The sequence below is a fragment of the Leptonychotes weddellii genome, chromosome 1 (genome assembly GCF_054177405.1).
Source record: "Leptonychotes weddellii isolate Sample4059 chromosome 1, ASM5417740v2, whole genome shotgun sequence".
Classification (NCBI taxonomy): Eukaryota; Metazoa; Chordata; class Mammalia; order Carnivora; family Phocidae; genus Leptonychotes; species Leptonychotes weddellii.
The window spans coordinates 22,043,205-22,065,120 of NC_138369.1; the positions used below are offsets into that span (position 1 = coordinate 22,043,205).

The 21,916-nt window shown below is 50.1% G+C and overlaps 1 protein-coding gene across 7 annotated transcripts in view; it reads left to right on the forward strand.

Moving 5' to 3' along the window:
- The window catches only part of FLNB (filamin B), a 142,516-nt gene that overhangs the window by 113,055 nt on the left and 7,545 nt on the right, over positions 1-21,916 (forward strand). For 2 of the 7 annotated variants that reach the window (XM_081819430.1, XM_081819453.1), the window contains 14 exons: positions 2,300-2,371; positions 3,095-3,197; positions 3,884-4,024; positions 6,454-6,582; positions 7,260-7,433; positions 8,285-8,443; positions 8,744-8,947; positions 9,976-10,128; positions 10,239-10,361; positions 13,550-13,816; positions 14,442-14,579; positions 15,895-16,010; positions 19,153-19,285; positions 20,895-21,071. In XM_081819430.1, coding sequence (XP_081675556.1) covers positions 2,300-2,371; positions 3,095-3,197; positions 3,884-4,024; positions 6,454-6,582; positions 7,260-7,433; positions 8,285-8,443; positions 8,744-8,947; positions 9,976-10,128; positions 10,239-10,361; positions 13,550-13,816; positions 14,442-14,579; positions 15,895-16,010; positions 19,153-19,285; positions 20,895-21,071 — 2,089 coding nt within the window. Of the gene's footprint in view, positions 1-2,299; positions 2,372-3,094; positions 3,198-3,883; positions 4,025-6,453; positions 6,583-7,259; positions 7,434-8,284; positions 8,444-8,743; positions 8,948-9,975; positions 10,129-10,238; positions 10,362-12,702; positions 13,508-13,549; positions 13,817-14,441; positions 14,580-15,894; positions 16,011-19,152; positions 19,286-20,894; positions 21,072-21,916 lie in introns of those variants that run through there. The other 5 variants (XM_081819435.1, XM_081819461.1, XM_081819446.1 and 2 more) reach the window with 3 other exon arrangements.

The window sequence follows — 21,916 nt, forward strand, 5'->3', positions numbered from 1 at the left end:
GTAAGTAAGACACACGTTTTTTATTCTTCTAGCTCTTCCTCCTTCCTCATCTCCACAGCCTGTAGGAGAGAGGTTCCTGATGCTGTTATGTCTGGAGACTTGACCCATATCCCAGGACACAAAGTGCCTCCAGTTTTGTTTTGGAAAGATTCAGATTTTGCATAGGCCTAGGGAATGGCATGTCTTTTGAATAGGAACACCTAGAAGAAAGGGACACCACTATGGGCCAGAATGGTGACGCTCCTTAGTTTTCAACAAGTGACTCTTGGACCCTCCTCTAATTATATGAAGGTTCTTCAATCAGGACAAGATTAGAAACCTCATTTGACCCTTAAAACCAAGCATTGTTGGCCCTTTTGCCGGTGGTGTGTAGGAACAAGGCTCAGACTCAAGGTCACGGAGCCCAGCGTGCCTGCTCTGGACAGCCACCGAGTGCCTCTTACCCGGCGTCCTTTGATGCCATGGGCAGCAGCTGTGCTTGACCACAAAGTCCTTAGGCCTCAGTGACCTAGCCCCATGCACAGCCTGCGAAGCCCTTCTAATGTTTGCACTTTATGCAGCAACAGAGAAGGGACTCCCTCCCAAACAGAAGGCGGTGCCTTCCTTCTAAACAGTCTGTCATCGGTTGTAGCTTTTTTTCCCTTTCCATAGATGTTTGTTTATCTATAAACATTCTGCCAGAGATCTGGAGGCTCTTTTTTATCTCAAGGATGTAAGCGCCTGTGACTTTGACATTGTTCATTTGGGAGTGTTTTTCTCCTTCAGGGCAGAAAGAAATGCAGCTAGAGAGTTTCTGTCATTCTTATTTACCGAGACGGGTCCCAGTTGTTGTTTTTAAGAATCTGTTTTAGTCTGTAGCGGTTTTATCAGGTTGATTGAAATAGGGCAGCATGGAAGAGCAGCTCCTGGGCAGAGGTCATGGCCTTGCTGGTGCAGCGAGTTGAGGATGGGTTAGGCGCGGCCAAGTGAGAAAAGTCAGTGTGGAAATTCAAGGGTCATTTTAGCTGCTGAGTCAGGGACCTGAAGTGGGTGCCACCAGACTCACTGGGAATAAATGTCCCCTCAGCCCTGGATTACTAGGATACATTGTGCAGATATCCTAACCACTACTGAAGGCAAAAAGGGGGGGTGGTCACCCATAGTACCTGGCTTGGGTCTTTATTCCCCCGTTCCAAGCTCTCCCCAGTCTTACCTAGGTGGACTTTGTCTGCATGTGGATTCCTTGCCTCCCTCTACAGACTTGGGGCCACAAGTCTCCAGAGCTCATGTCTCAAGGAGCCCCAGCAGGCTGATTCAGCTTAATAGATCATTCAGTCACGGGTCTAGCAGTGTATCTGCTCATCCCCATTGAGAAGTCCTGGATCATAGGCCATAGCGTGGCCGTTGAAAGATCTTCCTCCCAACCAGTTTGTCCCTGCATAGCACCACTGTGAGAGAGCCCTAGGAGGCGGGGATAGGGCTGTTCCAAAGGGTGAAGCTCACAAAGCTGCCTTTCTATGTGAAGCCCCCTTTCTGCAGATGCTAAAATACACAAAAAGGAGTAAAGCAGGCATGTTGACCTTCCTCCAAGCGGGGAGGGCCTTCCAGTTCTTGTTGATTATGGTAGAAGAGGGGGATCCCTCCCTTATCAGGTTGATCAGATCAGGAACATGAAGTCTGTGGTTTTTAAGAAAATGAATTTATAAAGACTTTTAAAACATTAATACCAGAGACACTCATCAAATAACAGGAGACCACTTTCCCAGTTCCGTGCCGCAGAAGGGACTGGCGTTCCTTTTTCCCTGTTGGCACAACAAACCCATCAGCTTTGTGCATGGGATTGAGTCCTACCCAGTGCTTTGCGACTCGTCTCGGTCCCTCCGTGTGTCGTAGGTACCCTTCCCCATTCATTCATCAGACTTGGTAGCTTTTCCAAGAGTACAGGTTTGCATAATTAATGGACTCCCAGGCAGATGGACATTTTAGGCACCTCCAAGTTCTCATGACCACAAATGGCCAGAGTAAAATCCCCTGCACGTATCACTTAGCTGTAGACACTCTGGCTAGCATTTCTGTAGGCCCGCTTCCTGGAAGTGGGGTTGCAGGTTCAAAGGGCATGTGGATTTGACATTTGAAGGAAGGATGCCAGCTCGCTCTCCACAAGAGGGGGAAGAGTGTAGACTGCCGCTAGAGTGAGTGGCTCTCTGCTGTACGAGATGGAGCAGATGGGGAGGAAGCAGCCCTCAGGTTGTAGGACCTACTAAAGTGGCAGCGTCCCTTCCATGTGATTCCCAACTAATCTCCATTTGCCACCGACCAGGCCACGGATGGGGAAGTCGAGGCTGTGGAGGAGGCACCGGTAAATGCATGTTCCCCCGGATTCAGGCCCTGGGTACACTTTTTTTTTTTTTTTTTCCTTTTTGGCATTTCTGTGTTTACTCAGCCTTCATTTCAGAAAAGCTACAGCCTGCTTTCTGGGGATTGCTTAAGCCCCCTGGGTGTCCTGGTCATTGGTTTGCCCCCCACTGATCAGTCCGTCACAATGATCCCCGCTTCCTCTGTAATGAGAGCCACCCATGTCATCGTATGCACTCCACGAATCTCCAGCCGTCATGTTGTGATCACGCTCAGTGTCGTTTGTCCCCGCGGTTCAGAGAAACACGGACTGTCCTCAGCCCTCCTGCTGACACTCTCAGCTGCCCCTTGCACACTTGGTTTCTGTTCGGGGGGAAAGCCACCTGCTGCTACTTTCTGCCACTTAAAATGCACCTTCTTTTCCAGGCCACAAGCAACTAAACCTTTCCAGGTGGAGCCTCTTGGGACTCACAGACATTGCTCTCTCTCACTTTTCCACTTTCCCATGAGCACCGCTGGGAATGCTGCAAGCAAAGTGCCTAGTGATTGTTAGCAATTGGTCAGCGTGACTTCTTCAATCCTTCAGGTTCTGCGCCGGCCCTGGGGCCGGTTAGACAGAGGCCGCTCTGCATGGATGGCAGCCACATCCCCAGATCCCAGTGGCACTAGCTTGCAGAATTCCCAGCTGCTCTGCCCTCTGTTGTTCTTCGGCCCACACCGTTGTCTGCTTTACCCAGTTATGACTCTTTCCTGTTTTTAGGTGACCGAAGAGGCCTATGTCCCCGTGAGTGACATGAACGGCCTGGGGTTCAAGCCTTTCGACTTGGTCATTCCATTTGCGGTCAGGAAAGGGGAAATCACTGGTAAGCACATTCTTGAAAGCTGCCTTGTTCTCCCTGGATTGCCCTAGCTTTCTAGAACGGTGCCTGGGAGGTGGTTCCACCTGTGCCCGACACCTGGCATCCATGAGCCCCTGAGATTGCAGACTGTTCACTGTATATATGTCTGTCTCTGAAGGGGGTGGCTCATTTATGACTTACTTGTGTTACATTCTGTCCAGGTTAAGGCCGGGGATTCTCTCCAGGTTAAGGACTGCTCTATTTAGAAAGCTCTTGACTGTCAGGTTCCTGTCCCTCCTTTTTTCCTGCCTTGTCTTATTCTCGCACCTTTCCAGAGGTGACATTCACACTGAAGTCTCTTGTACAAGAGTTCCTTTTTCCTCCAGCCTCCTTTTAATGCCCATATCTCTTTGAGCTGACACTCTGCTAATGCTGCTGGCTCATGGTCTTTTCTAGTCTAGTTTGAGCTTCTCACTTGGCAGTACAAAAGTAGAAAACTTTTTACTTGAGTTGCCTGCTGCATTTTGTGGAAGAAGAAGGGAACAAAATAAAGGCAAACATACCTCTGTTTTCCTGTTGTGGGTCTTGGATGCTTCAGGCAGCAGTGAGTGCCCTTGGATCTGAAGGCCACCTGCGCCTTTGCACTCAGCTTCTCCCGGGGAAGTCCCTGGGGGGGGGCCTCATCGCCCTGTCTCCCTGTGCTCCAACAGGAGAGGTCCACATGCCTTCTGGGAAGACAGCCACACCTGAGATTGTGGACAACAAGGACGGCACGGTCACAGTCAGATATGCCCCCACTGAGGTCGGGCTGCATGAGATGCACATCAAGTACATGGGCAGCCACATCCCTGGTGAGTCAGGCTCCGCACCCGGGGCAGCACGCCCCACAGGACGGCAGGATTCGGGCCTGAACATCTGGGAGGTTTGCACAGATGTTCAGTCAGCTGCTGTGTGGGAAACTGTTCTCAGTGGCAGGATCAGAAATGCAGTGTGGGTGTCCCTGGGAAACCAAACAGCCTGTGACCCCAGCAGATCCAGCTACTTTTCAGAAGGGATGATGCAGCTAAGCGTCCTGGGTCATAGTTCAGGCCCTTCGGTCCGTGATTGTTTGTCTTTGTCACTATGCCGAGCATGGCCAAAGGGTGCACTGGGAGAAAAATGTGAGGCGCATTGAGGGACTTTCCAGCCCGGCCTGCAGAGCCCTGTGTGGTGTGGGGTTTTGGGGTGGGAGGAGAGGACAAGCTGCCTTACGTTCACACTGCCCTTGGCAAGGAAATTCAGCTCAGATTTCATGTCCGTCAACCAGCACAGTGTTATTCGTGTTTTGTTTTGTTTTTTAATGTTCAAATAGTTCTGTTTTTTAATTTAATATATTGAGTAGGCAACATATCCACATGGTTTAAAAAACGATACGGGGAAAGGCTTCCTTCTGCCCGTTTCACCCACCTGACCTCTCCGTGAACTTGACTGCTGTTAACTTTTTATGTTGGATTTCAGAATATTTTTGAGACTCTACAAACAAATGGGAAATATAGATTCTTAAGCCCTTTCCCATTCGTACATTAATATTAGCACACGCTGCACATCGTTCTGAGCTCGTCCTTTTCAGTCTAACGGTGTGCATGTCCGAATGATAGAGCGTGTTTGTGGTGTTGCACTGTTTGGGTGAACGTGGTACATTTGACCATTTCCCCCATTGGAGGACATGGAGGGTCTCCCCTACCTTTTGCTGTCATTAGTCAGGCTGCAGTGAATAATAGCCTTTATATCCATCATGTCACACTCCTGAAGGTATAGCTGTGAGATTTCATTGTCAAGGAGGGTAGTGTGGCCGACTGATAGATCTTGCCAAATTGCCTTTCGGTGGGGCTCCCCTAGTTCACATGCCCACCAGCAAGGTAGATGAGCACCTGCTTTTCTACCAGTTTTTGGATCTTCGCAAGACAGTTAAAAAAAGAAAACAAACCGAAAAACAGTATCTCAGTGTTTGTTTGTATTTCTCTTGTGAATGAGATTGAGCAACTTTCTATATGTTTAAGGACTATTTGTATTTCTTTTTCTGTGAACTGAGCACTTGGCCGGGTTTTTCTGTTGGGTTATTGGCCTTTGTCATATTAGTTTCTGAGAGCAAATTAAATATTGGAGAGATTAGCCCTTTGTGATAGAAGTTGCAAATATCTCTCCCAGTTTGACGTTTGCTGTAGTTTATGCATATATGTTTGCATAATATTTGTTTAAAGCAAAAATATATTATTTGCTTTTATCTAAATATTCTAAAGATGCAGATACAGAGAAAGTAAAAAAACGTCTTTCTCCTCTTTCTCTTTTACTTCCACTCCTGGGGTGTGTGTCATCTCAGATGTTTCTCTCTGTGCCTACAAGACATGCATATAATTTTGTTCTGTGTTTTTTTTTTCTTCAAAGAAATGAGATAATGGTATTAATATTATATAGCAACTTGTTTTTTTCTCTTTTTAATGTGAAACATTATGAATAATTTCTCAAGTTAATACACAAAGATCTCCCTCATTTTTTTTTTTTGAGAGAGCGCATGTGCCTGCGTGCATGCAAGCAAGGGGGGGAGGGGCGGGGGGAGAGGGAGAGAGAGAATCTCAAGCAGGCTCCACACTCGACATGGAGCCGAACACAGGGCTCGATCTCCCAACCCTGAGATCATGACCTGAGCTGAAATCAAGAGTCAAACACTTTGAGCCACCTGGGCGCCCCCTCCCTCATTATTTTTAATGACCTGCCTGGAGACCAATGTTTATTTAACTGGCCCCCTATTGTCGGACACTGGAATCTTTTCCTAATTTGGATCTGAGCACTCTGGAAATGGAAGTCCTTGCACAGGGCTGGGGAGAAAGGACCACTGTGGTTTAGATTACTAGGGGCCTTCAGAAGGCTTTACATTTTGAAAGGCGCAGCAAATGGCTTTCCTAAAAGACCTCTCCAGTTGTGTTCTGTCCAGTAGTGAGTCATTTCTCCCCATGGTCAGCTGTTTCCTCCCTTATTGGTCAAGTTGAGCTGCACAATCCTGCTTGAGCCCCCTTCTAATCTGGAGCAACCCTTGGGATTGTTTTTCTTGTGCACCGCAAATAGACCCCTTGGGTATCCCAGCATGGTCAGCTCTCCTGGAATCTCCTTTCAATTTCTGCCCCTGCATAGGAGACACCGCCCTTGCCCGCTGTTAGGGGAATGTTAAAGACACCAGGTGTCCAAGGGATGCATTCCCCCCTCAATGAATCCCCCCTTGATTTTGTGTTCTTTGCCAACCCAGAAAGCCCGCTCCAGTTCTATGTGAACTACCCGAACAGTGGGAGCGTTTCTGCATATGGTCCAGGCCTGGTGTACGGAGTGGCCAACAAAACGGCCACCTTCACCATCGTCACCGAGGATGCAGGAGAAGGTACCGTGTGGTTTATGTGGGTTTTGCACTTCGGGCCGTCCGTTTGGAGAGTTGAGTGGACACAGTTCCAGGGCAGCTTTTAAAAATAAGACTGCTAAATGGTAGCATTTGTCTTCTCTTTTCTCATAAATCTCTTTGTAGAGCTGCTCTGTCTCCACCCAAAGCAGAACTTTTGAACTCCTTTGTGTTCTGATTAAAAATCAGGTCGATGCTATGAGACGTTTTTTGTGACTTGCCTGAAACTTAAGCATGTTTTTTGGTAGATGGTGTTTTTGCTTTTGTTCTTTTTTGCACGTGTACATGTATCTAGAAGACTACATGAGTTACTGCCAATTCCAGATAAAGCTCTATGCCTATGCCCCTTGTCACCACGGAGACTTCTAAGTTTGTGGTCCTTTTTTAAAAGATTTTATTTATTTATTTATTTATTTATTTTTAAAGACTTTATTTATTTATTTGACAGAGAGAGGCACAGTGAGAGAGGGAACACAAGCAGGGGAAATGGGAGAGGGAGAAGCAGGCTTCCCGCTGAGCAGGGAGCCCGATGTGGGGCTCAGTCCCAGGACCTTGGGGATCATGACCTGAGCCGAAGGCAAATGCTTAACGACTGAGCCACCCTGGCGCCCCAAGGAAACACTCTCTCTCTAAAGGCTCTCCCACCTTCCTCCCATCCACAGGTGGCCTAGACTTGGCTATCGAGGGACCCTCCAAGGCTGAAATCAGCTGCATCGACAACAAAGATGGGACGTGCACAGTGACCTATTTGCCCACCCTGCCAGGCGACTACAGCATTCTGGTCAAGTACAACGACAAGCACATCCCCGGCAGCCCCTTCACAGCCAAGATCACAGGTAGGGTTACCTGGCTTGTTTGCGGGGGGAGGTATGGCTGCCCCCACAGCCTCTCTCCCCATTAAACCAGTGGCAGTAGGCTAGGCATCTAAGTGTAGGTTTCACGCAGACTCCTTGGGGAGAAATTGGGGTGCAAAGTCAACTTTGGGCTGGCCCAGTTCCTCCAATAGCTGGTAATCCAAGGGAAAGCAAGCAGTACCATTCAGAGGGCCCTTGTTTTGTGCCAGTCTGACTGCAGCATGCCAATAGCAGGCCCTCAGAAGCATTTAGATATTACCTGAATGACGTAAAGATGCCCTTCAGCATCACTACTAGATAGATTTCATCTCCATTTCATGGATGGAAAACCTGACGCTGGGTGAGATAGTGCCTTAGCCAGATTCATACGTGGGTATTCGGGGACTCAGATCCAGGTTACCTGATTCAAAGCCCACACTCCCAGTGTCTGTTGTGCTCGCTGTGTTCATACCGCGCTGTCAGTGGGTTATAAAGGAGATACGAAAGGCGAGGTCCTTGTCCCCGAGGTGTTCAGACCTGTGTGTGGAGCAGTCAGCAGTCCCGTGTGGAGCGTGAGGCGTGCCCAAGGCAGGCAGGTGACACGTGCCCCCCCGCTGGCAAAGGCTCCTTTAAAAAGTGGTCCGAGAAGACTCAAGTCTCCTGCCAGTTCCCAGACATGAGCCAGCACTCAGCGTTGGTTAGGTCTGTTCACTGTCCCAGGCGGGCTTTTTCACTTACCTCGGAGTAATTCATTCTCGCGTGCACTTCTGTAAACGGCATGTGGACTGGGGGCTCCAGAGAGCCGGGCAGACCACACGTAACAGAAGCTGCATGGTGGGGGGGATGTTTCCCAGACGACAGCAGACGGTGCTCTCAGGTGAAGCTAGGCTCTGCTGCCGACTTCCTGCTCGACATCAGCGAGACGGACCTGAGCACCCTGACCGCCAGCATTAAGGCGCCATCCGGCCGCGACGAACCCTGTCTCCTCAAGAGGCTTCCCAACAACCACATCGGTGAGCCCGAGCTGCCTTCCTGGCCGGGGCTCGGGGGGGGAGATGGGCGTTCCTCCAGTCCTGTCCTTGGGGACCCGGTAGCGCACGCGAGTACGATGTGATCAACCTTCTGGCTCACATGTGATAAGAGTCCGAGTGTGTTTCTGCCTCGCAATGTTGACCATCTTCTTGGATGCTCTGGGCTGCTGGGCAGTCAGGAAGGAAGTCCTATTTCTGTTCCTGCAAGTGTGTCTCCCTCCCGCTTCCTCTCTTTCATCCTGTCGCCCAACCTTACCAACCCCAATCGGTGCTCCGGTGCAGGCATCTCCTTCATCCCCCGGGAGGTGGGCGAACACCTGGTCAGCATCAAGAAGAACGGCAACCACGTGGCCAACAGCCCCGTGTCCATCATGGTGGTCCAGTCCGAGATCGGTGACGCTCGCAGAGCCAAAGTCTATGGCCGTGGCCTGTCAGAGGGCCGTACTTTTGAGATGTCTGAATTCATTGTGGACACAAGGGATGCAGGTATGTGGAGATACTCCTGGGGAAGGGCTCGAGGGAATGGTCTTCTTTTGGCTCAGGCTGCTCTCTTTTCATCCTACCACTTCCCCTTTCTCTCTGAGCATCCTTCAAGCTGTAGGTCCTTGCACCTGCATCAGTATTTAGGCCCCACAACCCCCAGTGAAGTAGGTATTATCTGCATTTCGAGCTGGAGAAACGGAGACTAACAGGAGTAAATAGCCCGTCTGCTCCTGGCATTTGAATCCAGAGCCAAAAACAAGTCACAGATCTCTCTGTCATGATGGGTACTATCACTACCATCTGCCGCTTTCCAGGACCTCCTGGGCTCATCCCAAGCAAAGGAGGTTGGGCCAGCCGGCCAGGATCATGTCAGCTGAGCCGTGCTTTCGTGGAAACGTGGAATCTCTTCCTGTTTCCTCTTTAAAATGGTCTGAATTGGGTTTGGCCTCTTCGGACTATGCCACGTGGGCCGTATCTTTGTCTTCTGCCTTCTTGAGTCACGGCCATACTGGTGGCTTCCGGACAAAGTCCCAGTCCCAGGGGAGAGGGCTAGAGAACTTCTGGTCCTGGTGGGCTGGTGCTCCCTGTTGATTCTTCAGGTTGTTAAACCTTTGGGTCTGCTCCCTTAGTGGCTCCCTGGTTGGACATTGGAGGTACCTGGGGGCTGTTTAGAAATTGACATTCTCAGATCTGCAGCTGGTGATTAATACATGCCATTCTCGGAGGCATGTGGCCAGAGCGTCTTCCCCAGCAGGTTCTGTAGGACAGTTGCTCCGTGGGATATTAATAGATATCCTTGAGAGAAGAGTTCTGTGGTCAGAGCCACGCTCAGCAGGGTTTTTCGTTACAGGATTTCTCAGAGCCTTTCACTTGCTCCTCTGCCTGGAGCTCTCCAGTAGGGGCTGCCTGCCATTTCTGTCTTCCTGCCGCCTGGAAACAAAACAGTTTGAATTTCCGTTCTTTCTGCGTGTGTCGGGTTCCCCCTCCCCAGTGAGTTGTGGTGCCGTCAGCCGTGGGCCTCTGTGTTGCAGGTTATGGTGGCATATCCTTGGCAGTGGAAGGTCCCAGCAAAGTGGACATCCAGACAGAGGACCTGGAAGATGGCACTTGCAAGGTCTCCTACTTCCCCACTGTGCCTGGCGTTTACATTGTCTCCACCAAGTTCGCTGATGAGCACGTACCTGGTGCGTCTGCCCCCTCCCCCCTCCCCCCTCCCCATGTGATGGTTGGGTTTTGTGTCAGTGCCGTGCCTCAGCCTCTGGGCTGCTCACGAGGGCCTTCTCGGTTCTTGCAGGGAGCCCGTTTACCGTGAAGATCAGCGGGGAGGGGAGAGTTAAGGAGAGCATCACTCGTACCAGTCGGGCCCCGTCTGTGGCCACTGTCGGGAGCATCTGTGACCTGAACCTGAAAATCCCAGGTGAGCATGAGGAGCTTAGGGGTCAGGGCAGGGAGCACCGTTGGAAACCGTATCTGGGTATGGCCTAGGAGACATACTAAGTGCTCTGTGGGTGTAACGACTTGTAAGTAAGTAATGTATGTATTTATATTTTTCATACTATTTTCACAGAGCCCCATCCAAGAAAAAATACTGTTTACCTGACCTTTTTCTTCTTCCAGATGAAAATTGTTTCATGGTGTCACATGGGGGGAAGACAGATAAGCTTTCAGATTTGAATTTACTGTCTGTTGAATAGAGTCATGTCAGTGGGAGAATTGGCCCTGTCGATGCCAATATTTGGAAGTATTTCACAGGTGTCAGCCCAATGGCATCCTTCTAATATTCGATTCATCTCTTCCGTCCCTATAATGAGAATGGAGACTGGGTGGGTGGGCCACATCCAGCCTTTTCGCCATGAATGGTGTAAATGGACACTTCGGTCTGTCTGAATGTGGCCCAGGTTCCTTCTGTAAAGAGCCGTCCTTGGGGCATCTGGGTGGCTCAGTCCGTTAAGCGTCTGCCTTCGGCTCAGGTCATGATCCCAGGGTCCTGGGATGGAGCCCCACGTAGGACTCTGTGCTCAGCGGGGAGCCTGCTTCTCCCTCTCCCTCTGCTGCTCCCCCCCTTCCCTGCTCATGCTCTCTCTCTCTCTCTCTCTCTGTGTCAGATATAGATCGATCGATAGATAGCCAGATAGATAGATAGCCATCACCGTGAGTGCAGGTTTTGAGGGTCCTGTGCCTAGAAGCTGGCACACGCTGTGCTGCACAGATTCCATGGGGACAGAAAATCGAAATAGTCTTCAGATGATGCTCAGGTGTGATCTGCAGAGGGGGACGCTTCTCCACCACCACTTTCCCCCTCTTTCCCAACGTGCCCCGTGTCTACTCACCTGGCCTCCTCCGCAGTCCTCAGCGGCTTCTTCCCGTGTGGATGCACCGCTGGTCACGTGAGAATGTGGGGAAGGCCTCATTACTGCAGTGTCCAGACAGAATCACTTATTAAAAAGAGATGATGCGGGGCGCCTGGGTGGCTCAGTCGTTCAGCGTCTGCCTTCGGCTCAGGTCATGATCCCAGGTCCTGGGAGCGAGCCCCGCATCGGGCTCTCTGCTCGGCTGGGAGCCTGCTTCTCCCTCTCCCACTCCCCCTGCTTGTGTTCCCTCTCTCGCTGTCTCTCTCTCTCTGTCAAATAAATAAATAAAATCTTTAAAAAAAAAAAAAATGTTTAAAAAGAGATGATGCACTGTGATCATGAAAAGTTCAGGTGTTCCAGACTGGGGAAAGGAAGTGTCACCTCATCTCCCGTCAGCCAGGGAGGTTGTGGGTTCACAGGTGAGGCACAGAGCTGGACCCTGATTGCCTCCAGCCTCATGAACACATGGGCTCGCTTTCTGATCACACTTGTGCACTTCTCACATAATGTATTCTGGGCATCTTCTGACATCAGAAATGATACTTTCACATCCTATTTTTTTAAGGATTTTATCCATTTATTTATTTGAGAGAGAGAGAGCAAGCAGGGGGAGGAGCAGAGGGAGAGGGACAAGCAGACTCCGCACCGAGCGCGGAGCCCGATGCAGGGCTCGATCTCTCTCGACCCTGAAATCGTGACTTGAGCCGGAACCAAGAGTCGGATGCTTAACCGAGTGAGCCACCCAGGCGCCCCCTCCACATCATGTTTTTAATGACTACATCAGATTCCATTCCGTGTCCTGATGCACTGTCCTTCGCTGCATGGTCTCAGTCCTTGTATGCTCATTTCCATCCCTGGATTCCGGCGCCCGGTGCTCCGTAACCTTCTCACCGTGTGCTCAGGCCGTCTGTACGTCGGATGGACGCCCCGGGGTGGGACGGCTCGGCTGCTGTGGTTGCTGCCCCACCTCGGCAGACCGCCCTGGTGATAAAGGATCGGTGCCCGTTTCTCCATTTCCCCACCAGCCCGGTGCACTGTGTTTCCTTCTCACTTTGACCAATCCGATGGAAAAACCCAGTTTTCAGTTTCATTTCTCGGGTCACTAGTGACATGGACTGTGTTTTTATCTGCTTTACTTTCCTCATTTTGCAAGTTGTCTGTTTCCTGAGGACCTAGCAGGTCAGTTACTCTTTCCCTAAAGTCTCTCTAGCTCCTGGCTCCTCTTTGCTCTGATGGGTCCTTCTTGGTGCCAGCTAACTCTGGGTGAGACTCGTTTTCCCCCCTCGTTACCTGAATGAGCCTCTGTCGTCAGAATGGAGGACGGCTCATCAGCTTCCAGATGTCCTCTGGACCCAGGCCGTGTGGGGCCACCCTCTCCTCAACCGCCCTTCCTTTCTCTGTCCTCAGGGCTCAAAGTCATGGCTGCTCCGCCCAGGTCGTTGTAGGGCTGGCGAGTGCAGCTTCAGGTGGCTCTAGGTGATGGCAGTACGTGGTCACCCCGCATGCGGTGCACCGGTCTCCACCACATCAGTGCGGGCACGGTCCCTGGCATGGCATGAGCGCCTCGGGTGCAGCAGACGCCGTCTGCCGTCCCGGTGTCGGTGACCGGAGGCGCCACTTTTCTGAAAGCATGGCCTCTGGTATTTGACTTGCTCGACGCTTGGCTCACGCATGGTTTCCCTTGGCAGTTGTGACCAACGTGGGTTTCACCTTTTTCTCTAAATGCGTTTTGTCTTGTTGCCTCAGAGAAATGCCGAGGCTTCTTGAAAGTACGGGGTGACGGTTCTTGAATTTTCTGCCCTTACCTCCCAATGGAAAAGAGCCCCTCTGAGCATGATAGATGGGCATGTGTCACCTTTGGCTTAGAAAGCTCGAAGCTATTGGAGGCTTTATTTCCCTGCGGTCACTATCAGCTCCAGGCTCTGGTTTGAAACTGCTGTGTGGAATTAGGGCCAGCCAGGAAGACTGTAAAAGTACTCGGTGGGGTAGGGTCACTGTCCCTAGAACGTTCTCTGCACTGGGTGGCTGGAGGGGCCCTGCCGTCTCCGTGGTGGCTGCAGCCACCCAGGGTTCAAGGGAGACAGGAGGGTAGGCATCCCGCCGGAACGGGAGAAAGCCTGAGCACCCCACACCCCCCCAGGCTGCACCCGCCTTGCCCTCCGCTGCTTGCCCTGCATGGCCTGCTCTGCCTTGGTCCCTCACCCTAACTCTGCTCTCTCCCCCTCCCTCCCCCCAAACTCCTGCCCCCTTTCAGAAATCAACAGCAGCGACATGTCGGCCCACGTCACCAGCCCCTCTGGCCACATTACCGAGGCAGAGATTGTGTCCGTGGGGAAGAACTCGCACTGTGTCCGGTTTGTGCCCCAGGAGATGGGCGTTCACACAGTCAGTGTCAAGTACCGCGGCCAGCATGTGACCGGCAGCCCCTTCCAGTTCACCGTGGGGCCGCTGGGCGAAGGGGGCGCCCACAAGGTCCGCGCGGGAGGCCCTGGCCTGGAAAGAGGAGAAGCAGGGGTCCCAGGTGAGCGTGCGGTGGGGGGTGGTGCTTGGTACTTGAGAAGAACAAGAGGAGCCTGGCGGTGTGAGCACTCCTCGTTCTCCACCCTGTTCCAGAGACTGACTCTCGGCATGTGTGATTCTGATGGTGGTAATAAGGGGCATTCTTTAAAACAAGGCTTCTGTGGCTACACATATTTGGGAATTGCTCACTTATCCAAAGCTAAACAGGTTTCTTACTGAGGGACCCCTCAGAGCCTTTAATGACTGTGTGTGTGAGCATCTAAGAGGGATGCAGACTAATGAAGCTCTTTGCAGAACATCCTGCAGCGCTGACATTTGGTGGAACACGCTAGAATTCTACAAAACCAATGGTAGTGGTCGTTGCTGGTGGGAAGATCTGTAGGGACAAAACTGAGCATTCTCATCTTTTTCTGCCTCGGTTGGGTGTGTTTGGAGATGCCTGATTTCCCATGAACTTCATGTTCTCATGGGTGATGCTTCAAAAACATCAGTGATGCCCTTCCTTGGGGCTCTGCTTGGGCTTAAAGAAAGAGAAAAGGGAGCAGACATAACCCAGCATCGTGTGTGTGAGCAAGAAGAGAGTGTGTCCCGAGCTCGGTCACGAACCAGGTGTTTCTTTGCTTCAGCCGAGTTCAGCATCTGGACCCGGGAAGCAGGTGCTGGTGGCTTGTCCATTGCCGTCGAAGGCCCCAGTAAGGCCGAGATTACATTCGATGACCATAAAAACGGATCGTGCGGTGTGTCTTACATTGCCCAGGAGCCTGGTATGTAATCACGGGCCAACTGAGGACATGTTCCTTGTTGGGGGATGCTTAGGTTGTAGGAAATGGAAGCCTGGCGAGCTAGCTCGAGTGAAAAAGGAGTTTATCTATATGGGTGCGTGGGAGCGCCTCCTAGAAAACCCATGGCAGGAAATCCAGTCAGGCCTCAAGGGGGCAGGGAGTCTGGTTCCCTGGTCCTCTCTTGGCCTCTCTGCTTCATGCTTTCATGCAGCCCTGTTATTCTGCCTACTGACCAGCCTCTCTGCCCATCCTTGGCCACTGGCTTTGTGGCTGCTCTGGAGGAGTGGCTTCAGCATCTGAGCTCCCTCAAGCAGCAGTTCTTGACCTTTTGTGAGCCGTGGACTCTTTTGGGCATCTGGCAAAAAGCCTATAGGGACTGTTCTCAGGATAATGTTTTGAAACATATAAAATGCACTGGATTATAAAAGAAATCAGTTATGTTAAAATGGAGTTATCAAAATCTTCAAGGGAATGTGTAACACAGTAACATATACACATTTTTCCAGAATACATTAAATCATAGGATTTGGTGATGGTCTGTTAACAACCTAAATTTCAGAGTAGAGGTGAATGTAAATGATATGTCAAGGTATATATAAAACTGTAAAGTGACATGAAAATATCTGTGACTTTAGACCTGTACCCCTGAAACAAATAATGCATTATATGAAATATCTGTGATCTTTGTTGGTGACAAAGTCACAAGTACTTCTGATGTGTACTTCTAGTGTTTCTTGTTGACATTTCTAAAGTCAGTCTAAAGAAAGTGCCAAATTTCAGCCTAAAGTTAGTGAAAGTAAAGGTGTAATTTTTTATCCCATTCAAGTTTCCTGGGTCTCCTGAGTTCTATACACAGGCCCTTAGGGAGGCCCTGTGGACCCAGGTTAAGAATCTTGGCCCTTGGGGCACCTGGGTGGCTCAGTCAGTTAAGTGTCTGCCTTCGGCTCAGGTCATGATCCCAGGGTCCTGGGATTAGGCTCCCTGCTTGGCGAAGTCTCCTCCTCCTTCTGCCCCTCCCCCGACTCATGCATGCTCTCTCTCTCTCTCTCTCTCTCAAATAAATAAAATCTTTAAAAAACAAAAAAAGGATCTCAGCCCTTGCCCAACTAAGGGAATCATATTGGCTCAACCTCAGCTAGGTCACCTGCCCTCAACCAACCAACCAACCAACCAGCCATGGCCATCGGGGAGGCAGGGGCTCTTGGAAAGCATTTCAGTCCCAGGAAGGAAGCCAGAGGCCGCTTTGGAACCTCCTTCCCAGAATCTCTGAAATGATGGGACTTTCCTGTCCCCACAGGTAACTATGAGGTATCTATCAAGTTCAACGACGAGCACATCCCTGAAAGTCCTTACCTGGTGCCGGTCATCGCGCCCTCTGACGACGCCCGCCGCCTCACTGTTATGAGCCTTCAGGTGAGACGCAAGGAAGCATCCATCTCATTGGCCACAGGCCGACTAGTGAAACCCTGGACTCTTGAGGCCGCTTCAATCGTCCCTTCAGTGCCAAGGGCCCCATCCCAGTGTGACCGCAGATGCTGCCAACTGTAGAGGACCTTTCCCATGGCAGAGTCACCCCCCCCACACACACGTTTAGGACAGGAGACACTTGGGGCAAACAGAAACAGAGCCACAGTCAACAAAACACCTCAATGTTTGGGAACAAGTTAGTTTTTTAAATGTTTATTCCAGAGAAACAAAGGAGGCCTGTTAATAATTGGTTAAGGGATAAGGAGGGCTTTCAAACAGAACGAACACCAGACCAAGAGTCTGGTGACGTTCTGCCTGCTAGTTCAGGCTTCCTTTCCCTCCAGAAAGTCAATTGCGATTGATTTTATTATGATGATTTATTTATAAGTGTGCAAGGCACTACGTAAGGACTTTATCAGTATTACCTCACTAAATCCTTGCAAGAGCCTGGTAAGTAGGTTTGTCCTGACCCCGTTTTAAAGATGGAAAAACTGAGATATAGAGAGGTTACGGCTACCAGAAACCAGCTAGTATGGGGTGGAGTGATGGTCTCTGGGGCTCTAGAACCCGTGGTCTTAACCGTGGCTTCCTGAATCCCTGCCCCTGCACTAGGCCAAGTGGCTACACAGTCCAGTCTGTTGAGATGCCAGGAAGTGCAACTTTTCTCCTGTCCTCAACAGGCTATCGAAATCAAGGTTGCATTAGAGCCTGCAGCCAAACTAAGACCACTAGGGATGCCTTTGTGTCTTTGCCCGGGACACTGAAAAGTAATTCAGTGTCTGAAATCAGGAGTAGCGATTCAGTTGCAAAATCACACCAGAATCCCCAAATCTGATTTCTGATAAATGGGATTTCTCAGTAGCCTTCAGCTGCACCCAGCCCCGGCCCCCATTCTTGAAAATAATGAATGAAACCCAATCCTGTATCTCACGTTGGTGCTCTCATTGGCTCTAATTCCATGCACTTGGTTTACACTTGAGATTCTAACCTTTCCCTGAGGAGAATTGGTACTGCTGGTTGTTCCAAACATCAGGGAACCCAGACAGAACCCAAAGCAGAACCGCCATCAGCAGATTGAAGAGGCCTCACCTGGAGAGTCCCAAGGGTGCTAACTGGTCGCTGTGGTGTAGATGTTTTTCTTGTGTTTCATTTAAAGGCTTCTTAACAGAAGTTCCTTTTGTGGCCGACTTAACTAAAACCTGTGGAGGGAGATAAACCCGGCATTTGTTGAGGGCAAAGAGCTGCCTTCATGCATCTCGAAGATTTCTTTCAGATCTTCTGAGGTGTTTATCTCCCTCTTGAGGATTTAGCGGCAAGCGGATTCAGGTAATGTAAATGGTTCTGTCCCCCAGAAACCTGGTTTGGAGAAATCCTCTCCGGGAGACTTTTCTGTAGAGTCCTCTGTCACCGTTGGGTCGTAAATACTTGAATAAGTGTGCAGCAGGCTGTGTCTCTTTGTCCCATTTTTTCCCGGGTCGCTTGGTGCCGAGTGATATGTAAATTACTTATCGGCAGTTTGCTGGAGGCCTGCACGCCAACATCTGGTGCTGGTTAGGAATAGAGAGGCATATATTGTTTTGTCTTGCTTTTAAGACTTTTTAGAAAATTGAAGTCGGCTGGCATTTTGTGGAGGAGGGGATGTTGGGAGGGGGTGCGAGCTGGCAGTCAGAGATTCCTGAATTTTGTGTGCAGTCCTCTCGCCCCAGTCTGTAACCTCTAGTGCAGCACAGTGGAATAGAATGTTCTACAACAATGGAAATGTCTCATATCTCCTCTGTGCAGTATGGTAGCCACTGGCCACCTGTGGCAATTGAGCCCTTGAAATGTTGCTAGTGTACCTGAGGAACCAAATCTTTAATTTTATTTAATTTAATTGGTTTAAATTTTAAAAAATATAGTCCCCTGTGTGACTACCAATTAGGCGGTGCAGCTTTAGTACCTTGCTACTGAGATGTGGGCCTGGGACTAGCAGCCTCAGCATTGCCTGGGAATTTACTAGAATTCCAGGCTCCCCGCACCACCACCCCCCGCCCTCTGACCCACTGGATCGGAATCTGCATTTTAACAAGACCCCCTACGTCCTTCGATTGCACATTGAGGTATCATCTGAGGAGTGGCTGTCCGATCAAGTTTACCGCAAAACTGCTAACTTGTAAAATTTTGTGGTTCAGGACTGGCCAATTTTAAAATATCTTAAGCATCTAAACCTCTAATCCCCTCCTCCTGGGAGAGGCTGTAGTTTGCAGGACAGAGTGTGGAGGGTGAAACTGATCCAGTGAATAGTGAAAGGTAGCCTTCTTTTTGTTGTGTTTCTTTTTGTTGGGGGTGGGTGGGGGCTGGGAGTGCGGTGCAGACAACTTCTAAATGCATATTAATATTTAACGATAAGCTGACCTTTGTGAGCTTCTCTGTGTATGGACCAGGCCCTGCGCTGAGTACTTGGAATGCATCACTTCATTTCATCCTTATTCAATAGCTCTCTGGTGTAGATTCGGTAATTGTGCCCATTTTATAGATGAGGAGACTGAGACTCAAAGGTTGAACAACTTACTTACACATAGGAAATGGTAGTCACCCCAGGTCCTGCTGATTCTTAACCGTGTATAGTCGTTTACGAGTTTATTAAAAGTCATCTCCATTCCTACCCTTGAGATAAAAAATAGCAATGATACAAAACGTTATTCATGTTGGTGAGTACATGGTTTTGTCAGTTGCCAGGCTCCTCTCAAAAGAGGGCCCTTTCTTTTTGACCTGGAAGACACTGGGTTTTCTGGCTGTCCAGGTCTTGTTTGAGATATGGAAATTATAGTTCTGTTGGGCAGGATAGTCTTAAGTCTCCAAATCCAGTAACCATCTCTTCCAGCCCGAACCAAGGTGCTAGACGCTGCCGACGTGTGTCTCTGCTGTCATATTTAAAGCTAGAAGTGTGGAAGAAGGCACCTGTTCTTCTATTGTCAGATGTTATATGGATAAACATTCTGGGCCTTTTTGCATGAGAACCGTCCCCTGGAGTCCCGGGTCGGGTCAGTGTGTGCCACTGAGCAGGAACACCAAGGGCCGTAACCTGTTTAATGTATTAAATTCCCAGGAATCGGGATTAAAAGTTAACCAGCCAGCCTCCTTTGCTATAAGGTTGAATGGGGCAAAAGGCAAGATTGATGCAAAGGTGCACAGCCCCTCCGGAGCCGTGGAGGAGTGCCACGTGTCTGAGCTGGAGCCAGGTAAGCTAGAGGCGGGTGGGCAGGCCCCGGCATCTGCACCTCCCCGAGGAACATGTCTGCAAGCGTGCACCCCCTCGGAGGGCTCATCGGCCGCACCGAGGCCAGCCAGCCTTCAGATTCCCTTCTCCTGCTGTTGCCAGGCACTGAGTACACATGAGGGCATAAACATTTACCAGGGATAGGAAGACACTTCGGGATATAGCCTTCCCTTTTTTCTTTTCTTTTCAACAAATACTGCTTTATTTTCTGTTGTTTTTCAGATTCCCTTCACGTTCTATTCATTGTAATTTTTTTCTCCTAGTTTAACAAAATCTTATAGATTTTTATTACGTTGTTGACCTTATGACACAAATAAGTACTCTTTGACCTCACTTTGAGGGAAAAGTTAATTGATGTTCATCTGTAAATTTCAAAGAATCTGGGGCTCCAGCATGCTTCCTAGCATAAGATTTTCCTGCCCGCTCCCTTGACGTACGGAATTCTCTGACCTCTCTCAACTTTAATGAGCCATTTTGCCAGTGAACATTTATCAAGTGTGAGAGACTTGGCAGGACGGTAAGGCTAAGGAAGACATGATGCCTGCCCTCAAAGAGGAGCTCAGAGTGGAGTGGGGACCTGGCCGGAAGCCTGTAGTACCCTGGGGAGGACCCCAGAGGGTCACCAATACCCCAGGGGAACCGAGAACCAAATGATAAAGGAGGAGGAGAGAAAAATACTTCCTGCCTTGGTGAGGCCCGAGGGCTTCTCAGAGGAAGCGACATTGAATGTGGGCCCCGATGCATGAGGAAGGGCCCTGTGATCACCTGCCCTTAATCGGGCATTTGCTGTGTGTCCTGCGACATGTACAGCGAAGGTAGACATCTGGAGAGGTAGGAGAACAGGCAGTCTGCATCCCAGGTGGGAGGGCTTCAAGGAGGAAGAGATGATGGATGGATATTCTTGGTGTCTGTTCAGTGAACAGATTGCCACATGCTGTGACCCAAACACACTGTGGAAAACCTGGCCATTGCCTGGGGAGGGGGGCGGGGCAGTTGGTAGCTTAGAGCTTAATTCAGAAGCATTAATGCCAGTTGGAACCATTTCTTTTCCCTTCAAGGGGCCAAGTGAGAAGTGAGTTTTTCATAAAGTGTTTTCCCAGGGGTGCCTGGGTGGCTCAGTCGATTAAGCGTCTGCCTTTGGCTCAGGTCATGATCCCAGGTTCCTGGGACCGAGTCCCGCGTGGGGCTCCCTGCTCAGCGGGGAGTCTGCTTCTCCCTCTCCTTCTGCCCCTCCCCCTGGCTCATTCTCTCTCTCTCTCTCAAATAAATAAAAAAATATATAAAAAAAAAAAAAGAAAAGAAAAAGAAAGTGTTCTCCCAAGGCAGACACCACAGAGGATGAAACCTAGAATTTGAGATTTGGATGCATTTCCCAAAGGGTTGACGAGGGACACATAAATAGGCCCATCTGTTTTGAAATCCAACATATTGGGTGCCAGGACTTCTAGAGCTGTGGTCTTATTAATGATTTAAAATTCACCATCTCAGGCTGGCCTCCCGTCCTTTGCCCTCACCTTGCTCAGTGGTGTCCACGTACTTGGCTTTACCCTGTACTTTGTTCACTCTCCTAGACAAGTATGCCGTGCGCTTCATCCCCCATGAGAATGGCATCCACATGATCGACGTCAAGTTCAACAGGAGCCACGTGGTTGGAAGCCCCTTCAAAGTGCGCGTCGGGGAGCCCGGACAAGCAGGGAACCCTGCCCTGGTGTCCGCCTATGGTGCCGGGCTTGAGGGGGGCATCACAGGTAACCCACGACCTCGGCCTCTCATCTTTAACTGAGCCCACTCCAGGGCTCAGCCAGCAGGAGCTCTTCAGGCTTCGGGAAGCCTTCCCTGCACTCTCCCAGGGAAGCTGCAGTGATGGACACTTTGGAGCTCTTGATCCCCAGAGTTGTTTTGGGGCATGTGGTTTGACCCAAGATAAGTCTGGAGCAAGGGCTTGATGACTGTATTATCACACCTCATTACTATTTCCTCTGCTTCCCCTGTCTTCCTTGGCCAAGTGCCTTGACTTCAGGGCCAGGACACTGATCGTGAGGGAATACAGCGCCCTGTCTTTGCTTTTGAGGGTTTCTTTGCCTGCAGAGGATTCAGTGTGTGTCACGGGCCTCCTGGGAGGTCTCCTGCCCTCCGTTCCTTCAGCAGTCCTGGGCTCAGAGAAACAACCTTGAATCTGCAGTAGGACCTGTCACGGTCTATCTCTCCCTTTTAGTTTCTGGTCCTTGGGGAGGAGGAGAAAAGACGGTGGCAAAGAATTCTAGATCTTTTTGGACTCGTTACAATCTTTTTAGTCTTTGCCATGGATGGGGTACATTTGACTGTGAAAGAGGCAGCAGGGGTGATATAAATGCAACTGGCTCCGTCTCCTTGCTTCTCCCTCCTTCCATCTAGACCCAGGAGGGAACACCACCGGTGGTTCAGGGGAGGACCTTCCGACTGCCTGTATCTGTCGTCCTCATGCATGGTCGCTTAGCTAGTTGGCTTGTTAAAAAGGTAGACATAGAGTTTGGCTCTTAATATACAGAAATAGTCTTGGTGCTCGTGCTGTTGTACGTTTTCCACTTGGCATCTTAAAGAACTTCCTGTGTCA